At 35.1% G+C, this 16,209-nt stretch overlaps 1 protein-coding gene across 10 annotated transcripts in view; it reads left to right on the plus strand.

Moving 5' to 3' along the window:
• Positions 1-16,209, plus strand: part of DOCK7 (dedicator of cytokinesis 7) — a 235,837-nt gene that overhangs the window by 24,043 nt on the left and 195,585 nt on the right. For all 10 annotated transcript variants that reach the window (XM_032136382.2, XM_032136374.2, XM_032136373.2 and 7 more), the window contains exons 3-7: positions 8,621-8,796; positions 8,987-9,055; positions 14,214-14,343; positions 14,436-14,648; positions 14,990-15,075. In XM_032136382.2, the coding sequence (XP_031992273.1) occupies positions 8,621-8,796; positions 8,987-9,055; positions 14,214-14,343; positions 14,436-14,648; positions 14,990-15,075 (674 nt within the window). The remainder of the gene's footprint in view (positions 1-8,620; positions 8,797-8,986; positions 9,056-14,213; positions 14,344-14,435; positions 14,649-14,989; positions 15,076-16,209) is intronic.

The raw sequence follows: 16,209 nt of genomic DNA on the forward strand, positions 1-16,209 counted from the left end.
CCGAGTCTCACTCTGTCGCCCAGGCTGGAGTGCAGTGGCGCGTTCTCGGCTCACTGCAACCTCCGCCTCCTGGGTTCCAGCGATTCTCTTGCCTTAGCCTCCCGAGTAGCTGGGACTACAGGCATGTGCCACCATGCCCAGCTAATTTTTGTATTTTTAGTAGAGACGGGGTTTTACCATATTGGCCAGGCTGGTCTCGAACTCCTGACCTTGTGATCCACCCTCCTCGGCCTCCCAAATTGCTGGGATTACAGGTGTGAGCCACCGCGTCCAGCCCTAGAATTTTTAAAGACTGAAGGTGATTCATTATGTGAAAATTTAGGAATCTAGTCTAGAAACAAGCACCGAAGTAAATTATTTGGGTTTGTAGTATTATCTGTCCCCTTTAAGATAAATGAATTTATATTTATTGAATTATTACTGTAAGCCCAGTACTATGTCAGAGACATAAATGTTCTCTTATTAAAGAAGCTGGCATGAGGAAGTTCAGTTTTGATAAAAACTAATATTTTATTTTGTTAGAAATATGAATTAAAAACATACCTCCATTTGTCTTAAAATTAGAGGTCATTTTTACAAAATGCTGTGGAAAACTAAAAAAAGCAAATAAGCATGATAGGGTGGAGTTATATATTAGCATTTTCCATTTAGCTGTGAAAGGGTACCTGTTATTGAACAAACTGGGAAATAACAGTTTGATCGACTTATAATGATATATTTATAATGTTTGTGTTACTAAAATTTGAAAACATGAAGTTTACTTTTAATTACAGTAACATGCTAATTGGAGAAATTTTAGAATATATGGATTTTTGGCTGATTTCAGTGTACATGGAGATAATCCTTCCAAAATGCTGTTGGTGTCTTGAACGCCTCTCTTCCAGTGGTATTATTTTGCATCCTGAATTACACCTTAACTACTCAAAATTTCTATAATCAGACCTTAGATTTTTGTCATTATGAATAACCATAACCCATATGTAATCTTAGTTTTACGCTTCCCACTCTCTGATCACCACCTCTTATCTTTATGGCCTTATGGCCTTATGGCCTTCTTGTTCTGGTCCCCTGACTCCAATTGTCCTTACACATCACCAAGACCTAGAATCCATGAACCCACTGAATTAGACATAGGTAGTGACTTCCCAGGTTTTGTCATTATTTTCACTGAGTATTTATTTGTGACATTTTAAATTCTGAGCTGTATACTGCCCTAGAAATAATATCTGGGCAAAAAACGCTGAATTAGAAAAAAAAATTGAATTTAAAAAATATTTATATATGTATAATATACTTACATGCTATATTTGTATACATAATAGATATAGTGGTAAAATATACATAACATAAAATTTACCATTCTAACCAGTTTTACAATTCACTGGCATTAAGTACATTTACAGTATTGTACAACCGTCACCACTATTTATCTCTAGAACTTTTTTATTATCCCAAACTGAAACCCTGTACCCATGAAACAATAACTCCCCATTTTCCCCCCTTCCCAACTCCTGATAATATATTCTCTTTCGTGCTTTTATGAATTTGCCTCTTCTGTGTACCTGATGTTAGTGGAATCATACAATATTTGTCCTTTTGTGTCTAGCTTATTTTACTTAGCAGAATGTTTTAAAGATTTATTCAGGTTGTAGCCTGTATCTTTTTTTTTTTTTTTTTTTTTTTCAGGCAGGTTCTTGTTGTATCATCCAGGCTGAGTACCGTGGTACCATCATAGCTCGCTACAGCCTTGACCTTCCAGGCTCAAGTGATCCTCCCATATCAGCCTCCTGAGTAGTTGGGACTATAGGCGCATGCCATCATGCCTGGCTAATTTTTGTATTTTTTATAGAGACAGGGTCTCACTATGTTGCCTAGGCTGGTCTTGAACTCCTGGGCTCAAGTGATCCTCTTTGGCCTCCCAGAGAGTTGGGATTACATACGTGAGCCACCATGCCTGGCTGATTTAATTCCTTTTTAAGGCTGAATAGTACTCCATTGTATGTATATGTCACATTTTGTTTATTCATTAATTTTGATGGATATTGGGTTTGTTTGCAAACTTTTGGCTATTGTAAATAATGCTGCTATGAACGTGAGAGTACAATTAGCTTTTTGAGTCACTGTTTTCAGTTCTTTTGGGTATATACCTAGAACTGGAATTGCTAGATCATAGAGTAGTTCTGTGTTTATTGTATACTTTTTGAGGAACCACCAATCTGTTTTTCTTAGCAACTGTATCATTTTACATTTCCGCCATCAATGCACAAGGGTTCAAATTTCTCCATATTGTTGTCCACACTTGTTATTAACCATTTTAAAAAAATAGCCATTCTAATGGGTACCAAGTGGTATCTCACTTATATTTTTGGTTTACATTTCCCTATCTGCAAATTTTATGTTGTATTTTCATTTAGTTCAATGTATTTTTTCATTTCATTTTTCAGACTTTTGTAACTCATGGATTATTTAGAAGTATGTTTAATTTCTAAGTGTTTGAAGATTTTCCTATTATCTTTCTGTTGCCACTTTCTAGTTTGATTCTATTATAGTCAGAGAACACATTCTGTCTGATTTCAGTTCTTTTAAATTTGTTGAAGTTTGTTTTATGGGTCAGAGTATGGTCTGTCTTGGTGTATACTTTTGGGACCTTGGTAAAGAATGTATATTCTGTTGTCATCGGGTGGAGGGTTCTATAAATGTCAGTTAGATCTATTGGTTGATGGTGGTTTTGAATTATACTATATCCTTGTTGATTTTCTAGAATCTGCAGAAAAGAGATCTCTTGAATTCTCCAAGTATAATTGTGATATGTCTTATTTCTTATTTCTTCTTTCAGTTCAATCAGTTTTTGCTACACCTACTTTATAGCTCTGTTATTTAGTACATACACATATAAGATTGCTATGTCCTCTTGGGTCATTCCTTTTATAATGAAGGTAATGTCCCTCTCTATTTGGTACTGTTCTTTGCTCTGAAGTCTGTGTTTTTCCTTATTAACTTGGCCACTCCGGCTTTCTTTTGAATAATGGTCGCCTGGTATATCTTTTTCCATACTTCTATTTTCAACCTACCTATGTTGTGTTATTTGAAGTGAGTTATTTGTAGATACTACATTGTTAGGTCATATTTTTAAGTCCATTCTGCTAATCTCTTACTGTTTACATTTACATTTATACTACAATGTATAAATTTGTAATTTAATGTTGTTACTCTGTTAGGGTTTAAATCTACCATTTTATTTTTGTTTATTCTCTATTTTTCGTCTCTCTGTTTTCTTTTTTCTACTTCTCTGGGGTTACCTAAACATTTTTTAGAATTCCATTTTGATTTATAGTGTTGTGGAGAGTATCTCTTTGTATAGCTTTTTTAGTGGCTGCACAAGGTATTGTGTTATATCCATGACTTATCACAGTATTGGTGTTGATATATTACCAGTTTGAGTAAAGTGTAGAAACTTTACCTATTTTTACATCTCTTTACCCTCTCCTATATATAATTGTCTTAAACATTTTTCTATAAACGCTTAGAATCATACTGGACAATTTAGAAAAATCAAGAGGAAAAGGAAAGTCTATTGTATTTACCTATATTTTTTGCTCGTGCTGTGTTTGTTTTTCCTTCCTGATATTTCCAGATACCTTTTATTATATTTCCAGATACCTTTTATTATTTTCTTTTGGTTTAAGGAATTTATTTTAGCCATTCTTTTAGAATAGATCTGCTGGTGACAGAGTCTCTTAGTTTTTCTTTATTGGAGTATGTCTTGATTTCCCCTTCATTTTTTTTTTTTTTTCTTTTGAGACAGGGGTCTCACTCTGTCACCCAGGGTGGAGTGTAGTGGTGCAATCTCAGTTTACTGCAACCTCTGCCTCCCAGGCTCAAGAAATTCTCCCACCTCACCCATCGGAGTAGCTGGGACCACAGGTGCATGCCACCATGCCTGGCTAATTTTTTAATATATTTTTGGTATAGTTGAGGTTTTGCCATGTTTCCCAGGCTGGCCTTGAACTCCTGAGCTCAGTCGATCCACCTGCCTTGGCCTCCCAAAATGCTGGGATTACAGCCATGAGCTACTGTGCCCGGCCTTCCCCTTCATTCTTCAAGGATATTTACAGGATCTAAAATTCCAGGTGGTCAGTTATTTTCTTTCAGCACTTGAAAAATATTGTGCCACTTTCTTTTGACTGCCATGATTTTTTATGAGAAATCTAAGTTGAATTTTTTCCTCCTAGAGGTAAGGTGTCATTTTCTCCTCACTGCTTTCAAGATTTTGTTTTATTTTATTTTATTTTGGAGACAGAGTTTTGCTCTGTCTCCCAGACTGGAGTGCAGTGGTGCAATCTTGGCTCACTGCAACCTCTGCCTCCTGGAGGCAGATTCAAGCGATTTCTCATGCCGCAGCCTCCCGAGTAGCTGGGATTATAGGTGCCCGTCACCACGCCTGGCTAATTTTTATATTTTTAGTAAAGACGGGGGGTTTCGCCATGTTCACCAGGCTGGTCTCGAACTCCTAACCTCAGGTGATCTGCCCGCCTCTGCCTCCCAAAGTGCTAGGATTACAGGTGTGAGCCACTGCACCTGGCCTTTCTTTTTTCTTTTTCTTTTTCTTTTTTTTTTTTTTTTTTTGTCTAAATTTGGTTGCTGTGTCATGGTGCATATTTCTTTGGGTTTATCCTGTTTAAGGTTTGCTTAGCTTCTTGAGTCTGTAGGCTTATGTCTTTTTATGAAATTCAGAAGTTTTCAGCCATTGTTTTTTCAAATATATTTCAGCCCTGCCTTCTTTTTTCTCACTTTCTAGGACTCTGGTGATGCCAGTATTGGATATTTTAGTGTAGTTTGTCCCTGAAGATGCTTTTTATTTTTGTTTTTGTTTTGTTTTGATTTTTTACTCTGTTTTTCTTTTAATGCTGTTCAGATTGGATAATTTCTATTTTTCTTTCTTCAAGGTAACCGATTTTTACCTCCTCTGTCCCCTCTTTTCTGCTATTGAATTTGTCTGTTGAATTTTCAGTTCTAAAATTTCCATTTAGTTCTTTATATCTTCTGTTTCTTTGACAAGACTTTGTTTCTTTACAGAGAGTTTCTGGTTTTTCATTTATTTTAAGAGTGTTTACAATTGCTGTTGTATTATTTTTCTGATGTTTGCCTTGAAATCTTTGTCATGTAATGCTAAGATCACTTATCTTGGCATTAACATCTATAGGTTGTCTTTTTAATTAGAGTTAAGATTTTCCACGTTCTTAGTATGATGACAGATATTTTTATTGGAACTTGGACCTTTTGGGTCTTATGTTGTTAATTTCTAGGTCTTATTTAAACATATTTTAGCTGGCTTTCTTTGATATTGCTCTAGTTATAGGTGGATGCTATCTTGTTTTGGCCAGACGGAGTAGAAGTTCAGATTTCTTATTTGTCTTCTTTTGGTATACAAGGAGGGGAAGGACTCCTTGTTACTTACTGTTGAGCAGGAGGGAGAGTTCCCACTTCTACTGGACCACAGCTCACACTATTTAGCTGGGAAGGGTAGCAGTGCTCCTTACTGTTCCTCACATGGCCTCCACTGACACCCAAGGGTGTGTGGCCTTGTTACACTAGGCATTGGTGAAAGTACTTACCCTCCACTAGACCTTCTCTGACAGTGCCCAAGTGATAAAGGAAAGAGGAGCCATGTTGTTGCTTCATAGGAGTTGATGTCCAGATTCCCTTAGTGGTCTCTACTGACACGATGGGAGTAAGAGATTCATTATTGCTCGGTAGATATGAAAATCCCAACACCCTACTTGTGCTTCTCTGATACTACCCTGGTGGGGAGAGTTGGGATGCCTTGTTACAGCTTTGTGAGGGAAGAAATCTAGCTCCCCACTTGGCCTTTGAGCCGTTATAGTCTAAATGTTTTTTGTTTTGTCAGGCTGCTGCTTTCTTGATCTATTGGCTGGGGAAAACAGGCTCCCCACCCCCTGGCCCTCCCACCCTTAGGGCTTTTTGGTGTATTCTGGGTTGTGGGCTTTTCTAGTTCTAAGTCTGGAATGTATAAGGCAAAAAGAAATTTTGAAGTAACTCACTGTCATGCCATTCCCTGGGTTCTGATGTCCCTGCCGGCCAGCCTTTTTCTCTATACCTTTCAGAGTCTTCTTAGGTTTGTTTTCTATGTAATATCTAGGCTGTTGTACTTAGTGGAAAGAATAGAGAAAAGTACTTCTACTTCATCTTTCCAGAATGGAAAGTACCCCCTAGTAACTTTTGATGTTTGAGCACTTTTTTATGTGCCTTATTTTTTCCTATTTGTTTGAGAGTTTGGCTTTTCAAAAAATTATTGGGATATAGGACTTCTTCATATATTCTAAGTACTAGTCCTTCATCAAATGTTTTGTAAATACTTTCTCTTAGTGTGGCTTGTTCATCATTTTCTTAACAGTGTCTTTTAATGAATCCAGTTTTTCTTTTATATTATTCTTTTTTCATGTCTAAGAAAACTTGGCCTACTCCCAAATTATAAGGACATTTTGCTATGTTTTCTTCAAATAGCTTTATAGTTTTAAGCATGTATGTTTGTGTCTGTGATCCATCTCAGTTTAATTTTTGTATATGTTGTGATACAAAGATTGGATTTCATTTTTTAAATGTGGATATCCAGTTCTAATAACAATTGTTAAAGAAGATTTCTCTTTTCCTGTTGGATTGCTTTCTTTTTCTTTGTTAAGAACATCATAGTATAATTTGTACTTAATAGGATAGGTAAGGTAGAAGATTTATGAGAGAAAAAATCGTAGAAAAAATTTTAGAGCTCGAAAACCCAGTTTCAAATTTCTGCTCTACCATTTTGTGGCTATTATATTTTCAGATGTTGGTTAACTTTTTTTTTTTTTTTTCTTTTTTACCACAAATGCCCTTATTTCTATAATTGAAATAGTAATTATATCTAACTTACAGGGTTTGGGGGAAGTTTAAATGAGATAGCCTATACTGATATTGATAAATAATTACTATCTTTTGAGTGTTTAAGATGTGTTATTTATTATTTTACTCAATATCTTTAAAATGGTAAGTCCAGGCTGGGCGCCGTGGCTCACACCTGTAATCCCAGCACTTTGGGAGGCCGAAGCAGGCGGATTGCTTGAGCTCAGGAGTTCCAAAATTAGCCTGGGCAACATGGCGAGACCCTGTCTCTACAAAAAGAACCCACAAAAATTAGCCAGGCATGGTGGCTCACGCCTGTAGTCCCAGCTACTTGGGAGGCTGAGGTGGGAGAATCCCTTGAGCCCAGGAAGCAAAGGTTGCAGTGAGCTGAAATTGCACCGTTGCACTCCAGCCTGAATGACAGAGGAAGAGCCCGTCTCAAAAAAAAAAAAAAAGAAAAGAAAAAAAAAAAGTTCAGTCCAAAGAAGCATAGGTTAAAGCACCTTCTGTTTAATAATGTACACCTGCACAGAGGCAGGTTTCAGTGTTTTTATTCCAGATGACTATCCTGAGAAATAACATGTTCTTATTTTCACTGGTCTATAACAGCGTATTTGTTATATATCCTTTATAGGTTTGTCTGAATATTTTTTTCTTTTTCGAACTAGATAAGAAGTATGGTATTTTATTAAAAAGTATCTTGTTAAAAACTTGGCTGAAGAATGCTACCAGTCTTTTATTATTATTAATGTATAGTTTTAATAGGGCCTGTGTATTCCTTTCGTATGGCTACTGTAACAAAGTACTACAAACTGGGTGGCTTAAAACAAAAGAAATTTATTCTCTCACAGTGCTAGAGGCCAAAAGTCTGAAATCAGTATCACTGGACTAAAATAAGGTTTTGGCAGGGCTGTGCTTTCTTCAGATGTTCTCGTGGAGTATCAGTTCCTTGTCTCTTCCAAATTCTGATGGCTTTGGCATTCCTTGACTTGTGATCACATCATTTCTATCTTTAAGGCCAGAATATTCAAATCTCTCTCTTTTTCATCTTTATAGAACTTTTTTTTCTCTCTGTGTATAGCCTAATCTCCCTGTGTCTCCTCATGAGGATATATGTGATTGCATTTAGAAACCACCTGGATAATCCAGCATAATACTCCCGTTTTAAGATCCTTAATTACATGTGCAAAGACTTTATTTTTTATTTTTTTCCATATAAGGTGACATGTACAGGGCCCATGTGTTAGGATGTGGAGAATTTTTGGAGGGACATTTTTTAGCCTACCCCAGTCTGATTATATGTTTTTACTAGGGTAATCAACAAAAACAAGAAATAAAGTAAGAGCATTGTTTAGAAACGTAGCAACTTACTTTTTTTTAATATCCAAAGACATAAAAAAGCAAAAATAATCCTTGCAGTGAGTGCTTTGTAAACTATAAAGTAGAATAAAATTGTTAATTCTTACTAGTGTTTTTATGTGAGAGTTCTGGGCAAAGTGTCAGCAAGGACGTTAAAGAGAGTATGACCCAAAACATCAAGTAGTACAAGAAGGGTAACACTTTGTGTTTTCTTTAGTGCATCTGCTTGAATATCTGTTAAAATTTAGAAAGAACTAGATTAAAAGATTTTATTTAAAAAAAATAAGTTATTTGCCTTAAGTTTTAAAATTACTACATTCACCTCTTATTTTCTACCCATCTCTTATCCCACCTTTTTACAAAGGTGCCCCTTACTGAAGCAGTAGATCCAGTGGATTTGGAAGATTACCTCATTACTCATCCTTTGGCTGTGGATTCTGGGCCTTTACGGGATTTGATTGAATTTCCTCCAGATGATATTGAAGTTGTGTATAGTCCTCGGGACTGCAGAACTCTTGTTTCAGCTGTACCTGAAGAAAGGTAAGGAGACATTGACCTGTTTTTGGCTTTAGAGGAACTATAGAAAGGCTACCTTCCATTATTTTATTTAGAGCCTATTTCTTGTAGCATCATCATTTCCTGTTACACAAACAGCAATTGTAGCAACCAAATTAATGAACATCAGTGCTGTCCCATCTAAATTACAAATGTATTTTCCTTTTTAAAATAGTGAAATGGATCCACATGTTAGAGACTGTATAAGAAGTTATACAGAAGACTGGGCAATTGTCATCAGAAAGTAAGTTATATGTTTATTACAACATTTACAAATATTGAGTAAGATTTCTAAATGGATTAAGGCAGATTCGTAATGTTTATGAGACCTGAAAATTTATTTAAACAAAAAGCTGAAGAAACAAAAGAAGAACTTTTGTGTATAGATATTTACTCCTTAGGAGTTCTGTAATTACTTTTACTTTCTTTGTAAAATACAATTCATGGGAAAATAGTATTTCTGTATTATTATAAATCATTAAGAGCTAATAATGTATGATAATGATTTTATGGTCTAATTCTTTTAGGAAATATTGGGTAGATATTGATGAATAATTTGTATTTCTCAAAAAGAATCCAGTTTAGTGAAACTTAAATAGCTAAGTTAAAATTAGCAGGCAGTTTTACAGACCAAGCTATTTGAAAGGTCTCTGCTGTTTCTAACTAATATTTATAGGTCTTTGACCTCTACATCCAATCAGGTAAATATTTGTAAAAAATAATGTTTTGTTCTAGCCAAAATTTATTTTCCTAATAAACTGTGCAATAACAAGTCAGATTAAGAAGTATAATAAAACTGATTTACACAATGATCATTTGCTAATTTGCATAATGGAGAAGGGTCTTCATACTGAATCTTCTTAACCTTATTTGATTTTTCTAAAGGAGGTATGATTGAAGTAGTGGAGAATTCTGATATGGCATTATAGTTTTCACAAATGAAATAATCTATGCAAAATAGCACTAGCAAAACTGATACATCCATTGCTTATTGTTTTGCCCTCATGGCTGTCTTTATTTCACTAGGCTTTACCTTGTGCTAAATATCACTCTGGGGGATAATGCTGACATGCTTTTTAGTTTCAGTGTGACCTAATAAAAGCACAGTCTGCTGCCCTTTATATAGAAGAGCTGTTTTTATGAACTTACAATTTTGATAAATATTCTGATAGCCAAATTTTAGACATTACTGAAGAATACTGTTTCTCTGTCAGATAATTCAAAAGTCTTTACCTCTGTGCATATATGTTAGAAACCTATAGTCAGAAATCTTAATAAAAAGGTTAGTTGTAAAATATATTGACCTCAGAATCATGGAAATCTGCTACTTCTAAGCATAGGGTTGTTAACCTTGGTTTAGGCAAGAGGATAAGAGAATTAACATTTATGGGTTTACTGTGTGCTGGGCATTTTATTGGGCACTTTGCACTCATCTCATTTAAGATTTTAACAGATAAGGTGGCTCAGGCTCAGAGTAGTTAAGTAATTTCTCTGAGATCCCACAAACCAAAAAATAGGGTGGTCAGGATTGGAACGTAGGGGCATCAGATTCTAAAGCCCCTATTTTTTTCTATTATACTAGATATTATACATTATATGCACTGGTAAGTGGAAGACCAAAGGGAGTACTTTTGATGAACTAGAAGTTATGAGGTATCTCTGAAACAAAGAAGATAGGTGTGATTGGAATGTAAGAGAAAACTATAGTACAGAATAATCTAAGGAGAAGATACATGCAAAAGCTTCAGTAGTGCTTAAAGCTCAGAACCAGTGAATGCAGGCAATGGAAAGGGAAACTTGGTAAATATTGGGTATGTAGTTACTTTAAACCTCTTCCACCATGTGTGCACAGTGACAGCAGAGATATCTGCCTTTATTTATTTATTTATTTATTTAGGATCAGTAATTGTTGAGGCTTAGGCTAATAGGATAGCGCGCAGGATGAGCACATCTTGGAGGAAGAAGGAATCCTCATACCCAGAAGACTAGGTACTGGCAGACTTTGCTTGGTGGCGTGATCTGCCCTTTCCCCACAACCACTGGATATGGGCTAGGGTAAGCAGATACAGTAGTTTAAGACAGATGTGGGGGATACAAATTAAAAAATTAAGATAGAACCCAAAATTGCCAAGTATTTGATGCAAACCAATACACTTGAAATAGAATTATCCAACTACAAATAAAAGAAGTAATAATTTAGGAAATAGTTAATAGAACACAGATTAAGATCTATAAGTGTAAAGGATACACTTACATACATGAGAATAATGTGCATGAGAAATGTGAAAGGTATTTTAACCATATAAAAATCAATTAGTTATCTTTGGAAATAAAAATTTTGATTAGTGAATAAAATATTACAAACTCAACAGATGGGCTTAATGGCAGTGTGGATGTGGCTGAAAAGTGAAATAGCTATAAGATGAAGCCACAAAATTCTTTTTTTTTTTTTTCGGGCTCCCCCCTTAGGGAGGTCTGTGAGCCATGCAATAAACTTTTCTTTTTTTTCTTTTTTTTCTTTTTTTTTAAATTATACTTCAAGTTCTAGGGTACATGTGCACAACGTGCAGGTTTGTTACATACGTATACATTTGTCATGTTGGTGTGCTGCACCCATTAACTCGTCATTTACATTAGGTATATCCCTAATGCTATCCCTCCGCCTCCCCCCCACCCCACAACAGGCCCCGGTGTGTGATGTTCCCCTTCCTGTCTCCAGGTGTTCTCATTGTTCGTTTCCCACCTATGAGTGAGAACATGCGCTGTTTGGTTTTTTGTCCTTGCAATAGTTTGCTGAGAATGATGGTTTCCAGCTTCATCCATGTCCCTACAAAGGACATGAGCTCATCATTTTTTATGGCTGCATAGTATTCCATGGTGTATATATTTCTTAATCCAGTCTATCATTGATGGACATTTGGGTTGGTTCCAAGTCTTTGCTATTGTGAACAGCGCCACAGTAAACATATGTGTGCATGTGTCTTTATAGCAGCATGATTTATAATCTTTTGGGTATATACCCAGTAATGGGATGGCTGGGTCAAATGATATTTCTAGTTCTAGATCCCTGAGGAATTGTCACACTGTTTTCCACAGTGGTTGAACTAGTTTACAGTCCCACCAACAGTGTAAAAGTGTTCCTATTTCTCCACGTCCTCTCCAGCACCTGTTGTTTCCTGACTTTTTAATGATCACCATTCTAAACTGGTGTGAGATGGTGTTTCATTGTGATTTTGATTTGCATTTCTCTGATGGTCAGTGATGATGAGCATTTTTTCATGTGTCTTTTGGCTGCTTAAATGTCTTCTTTTGAGAAGTGTCTGTTCATATCCTTTGCCCACTTTTTGATAGGGTTGTTTGTTTCTTGTAAATTTGTTTGAGTTCTTTGTAGATTGTGGATATTAGCCCTTTGTCAGATGAGTGGATTGCAAAAATTTTCTCCCATTCTATAGGTTGCCTGTTCACTCTGATGGTAGTTTCTTTTGCTGTGCAGAAGCTCTTTAGTTTAATTAGATCCTATTTGTCAATTTTGAAAGCCACAAAATTCTTCCACGATTCAGCACAGTATGATAAAGGGACACAAAAGTACTTCATTTGTTTATTTATTCAGTTAGTGTTTATTGAGTCTTATATGTACCAGGCACTATACTAAAGACTGATGATACAGCAGTGAACAAAACCAACTCTCTACCCTCATGGAGTTTATATTCTAGTGGGAGATGAGATTGTCAGTAGACAGTGAACCAACACAGGTAAATATAGACTAGATATGATCTAGGTGAGTCAAGTGGAGAAAAGAGTAGGGTGAAGTGGAGAGGGCCAAGAATAGGGACAAATATTTTATTTTATTATTTATTTTGGTTTCTATTTAGTTATTTACTTGGGACAAGGTCTCTCTCTGTTACCTTGAGTTCCTGGCCTCAAGCCATCCTCTTACCTCAGCCTCCCCAAGTATTGAGATTACAGGTGTGAGCCACCATGCTCGACCTTCTGTTTTATATAATTAATCAGAGGAAGCCTTACTGATAAGGTGATTTTGAGCAGAGACCTGAAGGAAGTGAGCCCTGTGAATATCTGGGGGAGGAATGTTATTATTAGGCAGAGGGAAGAGCAATACATGCTAAGGCTTCATATTGAAAGCATGCTAGAAATATTCAAGGAACAAAGAGTAAAGAGGACAGTGTGGCTGGAACCGTAAATGAGAGTGAGAATGCCAAGAAACAAGTCAGAAAAATGGTGATGTCTGTGGGGTTGATGGGTAATTATTAGAGCCTTATCATAGCAACTGACTAGAGGACAGGATGACATGGAAGAGGGTATTGATCATGAATCATTCTTTGCTTTCTTGAATTTCATATCGTCAATTTTTTTAGGATAGAATTCAGTGTCATTCTGATTTATCAGAGCAGCTTACGTATGCAGCTTTACAAATTAAGACACTTGAAACATTCCATTAAAGATTAAGATATCTGCTTCTAAGTAATAACTTTCATGTTACTATATTGAGTGTCTTTAGTTCTTTCAGAGAAAATCCTTTCTTTTGCGATTATGCAGTGATGTTAATGTCATGTAATTGCTATTTTAATAGCTTTAGCAGCAAGACTGGATGTGAGTAATTCATATCAAATGTGATTCTTTACTATGTCATGAATTGGGTGATAGCAAGAACTATACCATCTTGTGAACATTATTGTTTTGCTTCAACTAAAATATTCCTTCAGTTTGGCTGTATGAAGTGTTGAATCACGAACAATAATTGCTTTTTGATCAGCTCATATTTGATGTTCTTGGGTATTAGGTTGTTATTGGATTGTTAAGAAAGAAGCTTGCATTAATTTAAGAGTTGTTTTTAGCTAACTGTATATATGTAATGTTAATGTATATATGTACACAGTGATGGTGTAGATTTTGCTGTTTTTCATTTTACAAGTCTGCAGCTTTAGGTTAAGACATTTTATAGATAACGAGAGATAGAAAAAATTTCTTGGCTACTTGAAATTTTAAGATTCAGTGCTTTATATGTATGAACATTTTAAAATTTATATTATTCTTAATTCAGATATTTTCTATTTCTCATTTTATTCTTTAACCCAAGTTACTGGCTTCCCAAGTTTTCTTTTTACTGACCAATTCTCTGAATTGAAAGTACAGCTTAATTTATATACACATGATTGGCATGGAAAGAGGGAAAATATGATTTGCTTTTGGAAACTCATACTCTACTGCTTAGCTGGGTTAAAGGAACATTGAATGGAAATTTTCTTTAACCTAAATTGCTAGAATAGATTCTTATTACATAAAGAAATAATGCAGAAAACACTTGGCTTATTACATAATGATGCCCAAAAAGTGAAAAAATTCCTAAGTTTGATAGTTGATATTTAACTTTTTTTCTTTAATAGATATCATAAATTGGGAACAGGATTTAATCCGAATACATTAGATAAACAGAAAGAAAGGCAAAAAGGTTTGCCAAAACAAGTTTTTGAATCTGATGAAGCTCCAGATGGCAGCAACTACCAGGATGATCAAGTAATACTTTTATTCTTAAATAACTATAAGAAGTTATTTTAAAATAGTTGTCAATTTATTAATATATTTATATTTAATGTTTTGCATGACAGGATGAGCTTAAAAGACGTTCAGTGTCAATAGATGATACCCCAAGGGGTAGCTGGGCCTGTAGTATCTTTGACTTGAAAAATTCACTTCCTGATGCCTTGCTTCCCAATTTACTTGATCGAACTCCAAATGAAGAAATAGACCGTCAGAATGATGACCAAAGGAAATCAAACCGTCACAAAGAACTTTTTGCTTTGCATCCATCACCAGATGAGGTATAGATGTTTGCATATAAAGAAGCAAATGATTATTAAAATTGATCTTTCGGGATTATGATTGATGTATAGTATTTATTACAAAATGTAGGGGATAAAGCAACTGAAACATAGCTGTAATTTTTATAAATGAATACATTTTATACTAGTGAATTTACTATTCTTAATGAGTAACTTATAATCAAATGACTTCTGTCTGTGGATAAATAGGTCATTCTTTTCTGTGTTCTATTGTGAAGACTAAAAGTATTAGATTAGTAAAGTAAGTTCTTAAAAAAATAAAATTAAAGAGTTTGAATATGATAAGCATATTCATTTTGATGTTGCTTTTCAATTTGTAGGAAGAACCAATAGAACGGCTTAGTGTTCCTGATGTACCCAAAGAACATTTTGGTCAAAGACTTCTTGTAAAATGCTTATCACTCAAGTGAGTATTTATTTATTTTACTTACAACTTTTATTTTCCAGGATAAAATTTTAGTACTGATGTAACAAAATCTGAGTAGATTTTATAGTTGCATTTGTGTCCTTTTGAGAAGTATTGTTCTACATGTCATTTTAAATACTATTCAGCATTCAAACGTATATATGAAGCTGAGCCTACTGTGCTAAGCCTAACGTATTTATGAAGCTAAGCCTACTGTGTAGCAAACATAAAGTCAACTTTTAAATTCTGTATATCATTTTAAGTGCTATTCAGCATTCAAACCTATGTATGAAGCTAATCCTACTGTTATAAGCCTAAGATACATATGAAGCTAAGTCTGCCGTGTAACAAATATAAAATCAAAGAGTTGATTTTACAGTAGGCTTTGATTTTTGAAGATTTTGAAATATGTATTTTTTCCTTCTTTAAAAAACTTAGATCTGATTTCTGCTAACATCATTGAGGTGTTATATTTACATTCTGCTTTACAAAGTGCTGTTATTTCATGCTGTCATGTTAATATTATAAGTTTAATTATTCATTCTGACTTAAGAAAAAAGTTTCAATTCCTAGAGCTTTCTGAAGCAAGCAACTCATAGGGACAGACCATGTCTATATATAATTCTGGCAATTTCTTTCCTTGAAAGCTAAGGCTTTGTATATTTAGTTAGATTTATTCAGAAACATGTTAGATAGATTAAGTGCATTGAATCTTTTGAATAACAGGACACCTAACATCAGTTCTTACTTATAATTCTTATTTTGTTTTTTAACAGCTTTATCATGATCTAATTTATATATCATAAAATTAACCCTTTTAAAGTATATAAGTTAGTGGTATATATTCACAGAGTTGCACAGCTGTCATTACCGTCTAACTTGAGAACATAATCATTACCCCAGGAAGAAACTCCATACCTGTATCAGTCTGCTCAGGCTGCTATAACAAAATACCATAGAATGCGTAGCTGACACAATAGAAATTTGTTTCTCAGAGTTGTAGAGGCTAGAAGTCAAAGATCAGGGTGCCAGTGGGTTGGTTTCTCATGAGGCATCTCTCCCTGGCTTGCAGATGGCTGCTGCCTGCTGCATTCTCACATGACCTTTCTTCTGTGTGTGCACAGAAAGAGAGAG

Source organism: Hylobates moloch, unplaced genomic scaffold, assembly GCF_009828535.3.
Source record: "Hylobates moloch isolate HMO894 unplaced genomic scaffold, HMol_V3 SCAFFOLD_18, whole genome shotgun sequence".
In the NCBI taxonomy this organism is placed as follows: Eukaryota; Metazoa; Chordata; class Mammalia; order Primates; family Hylobatidae; genus Hylobates; species Hylobates moloch.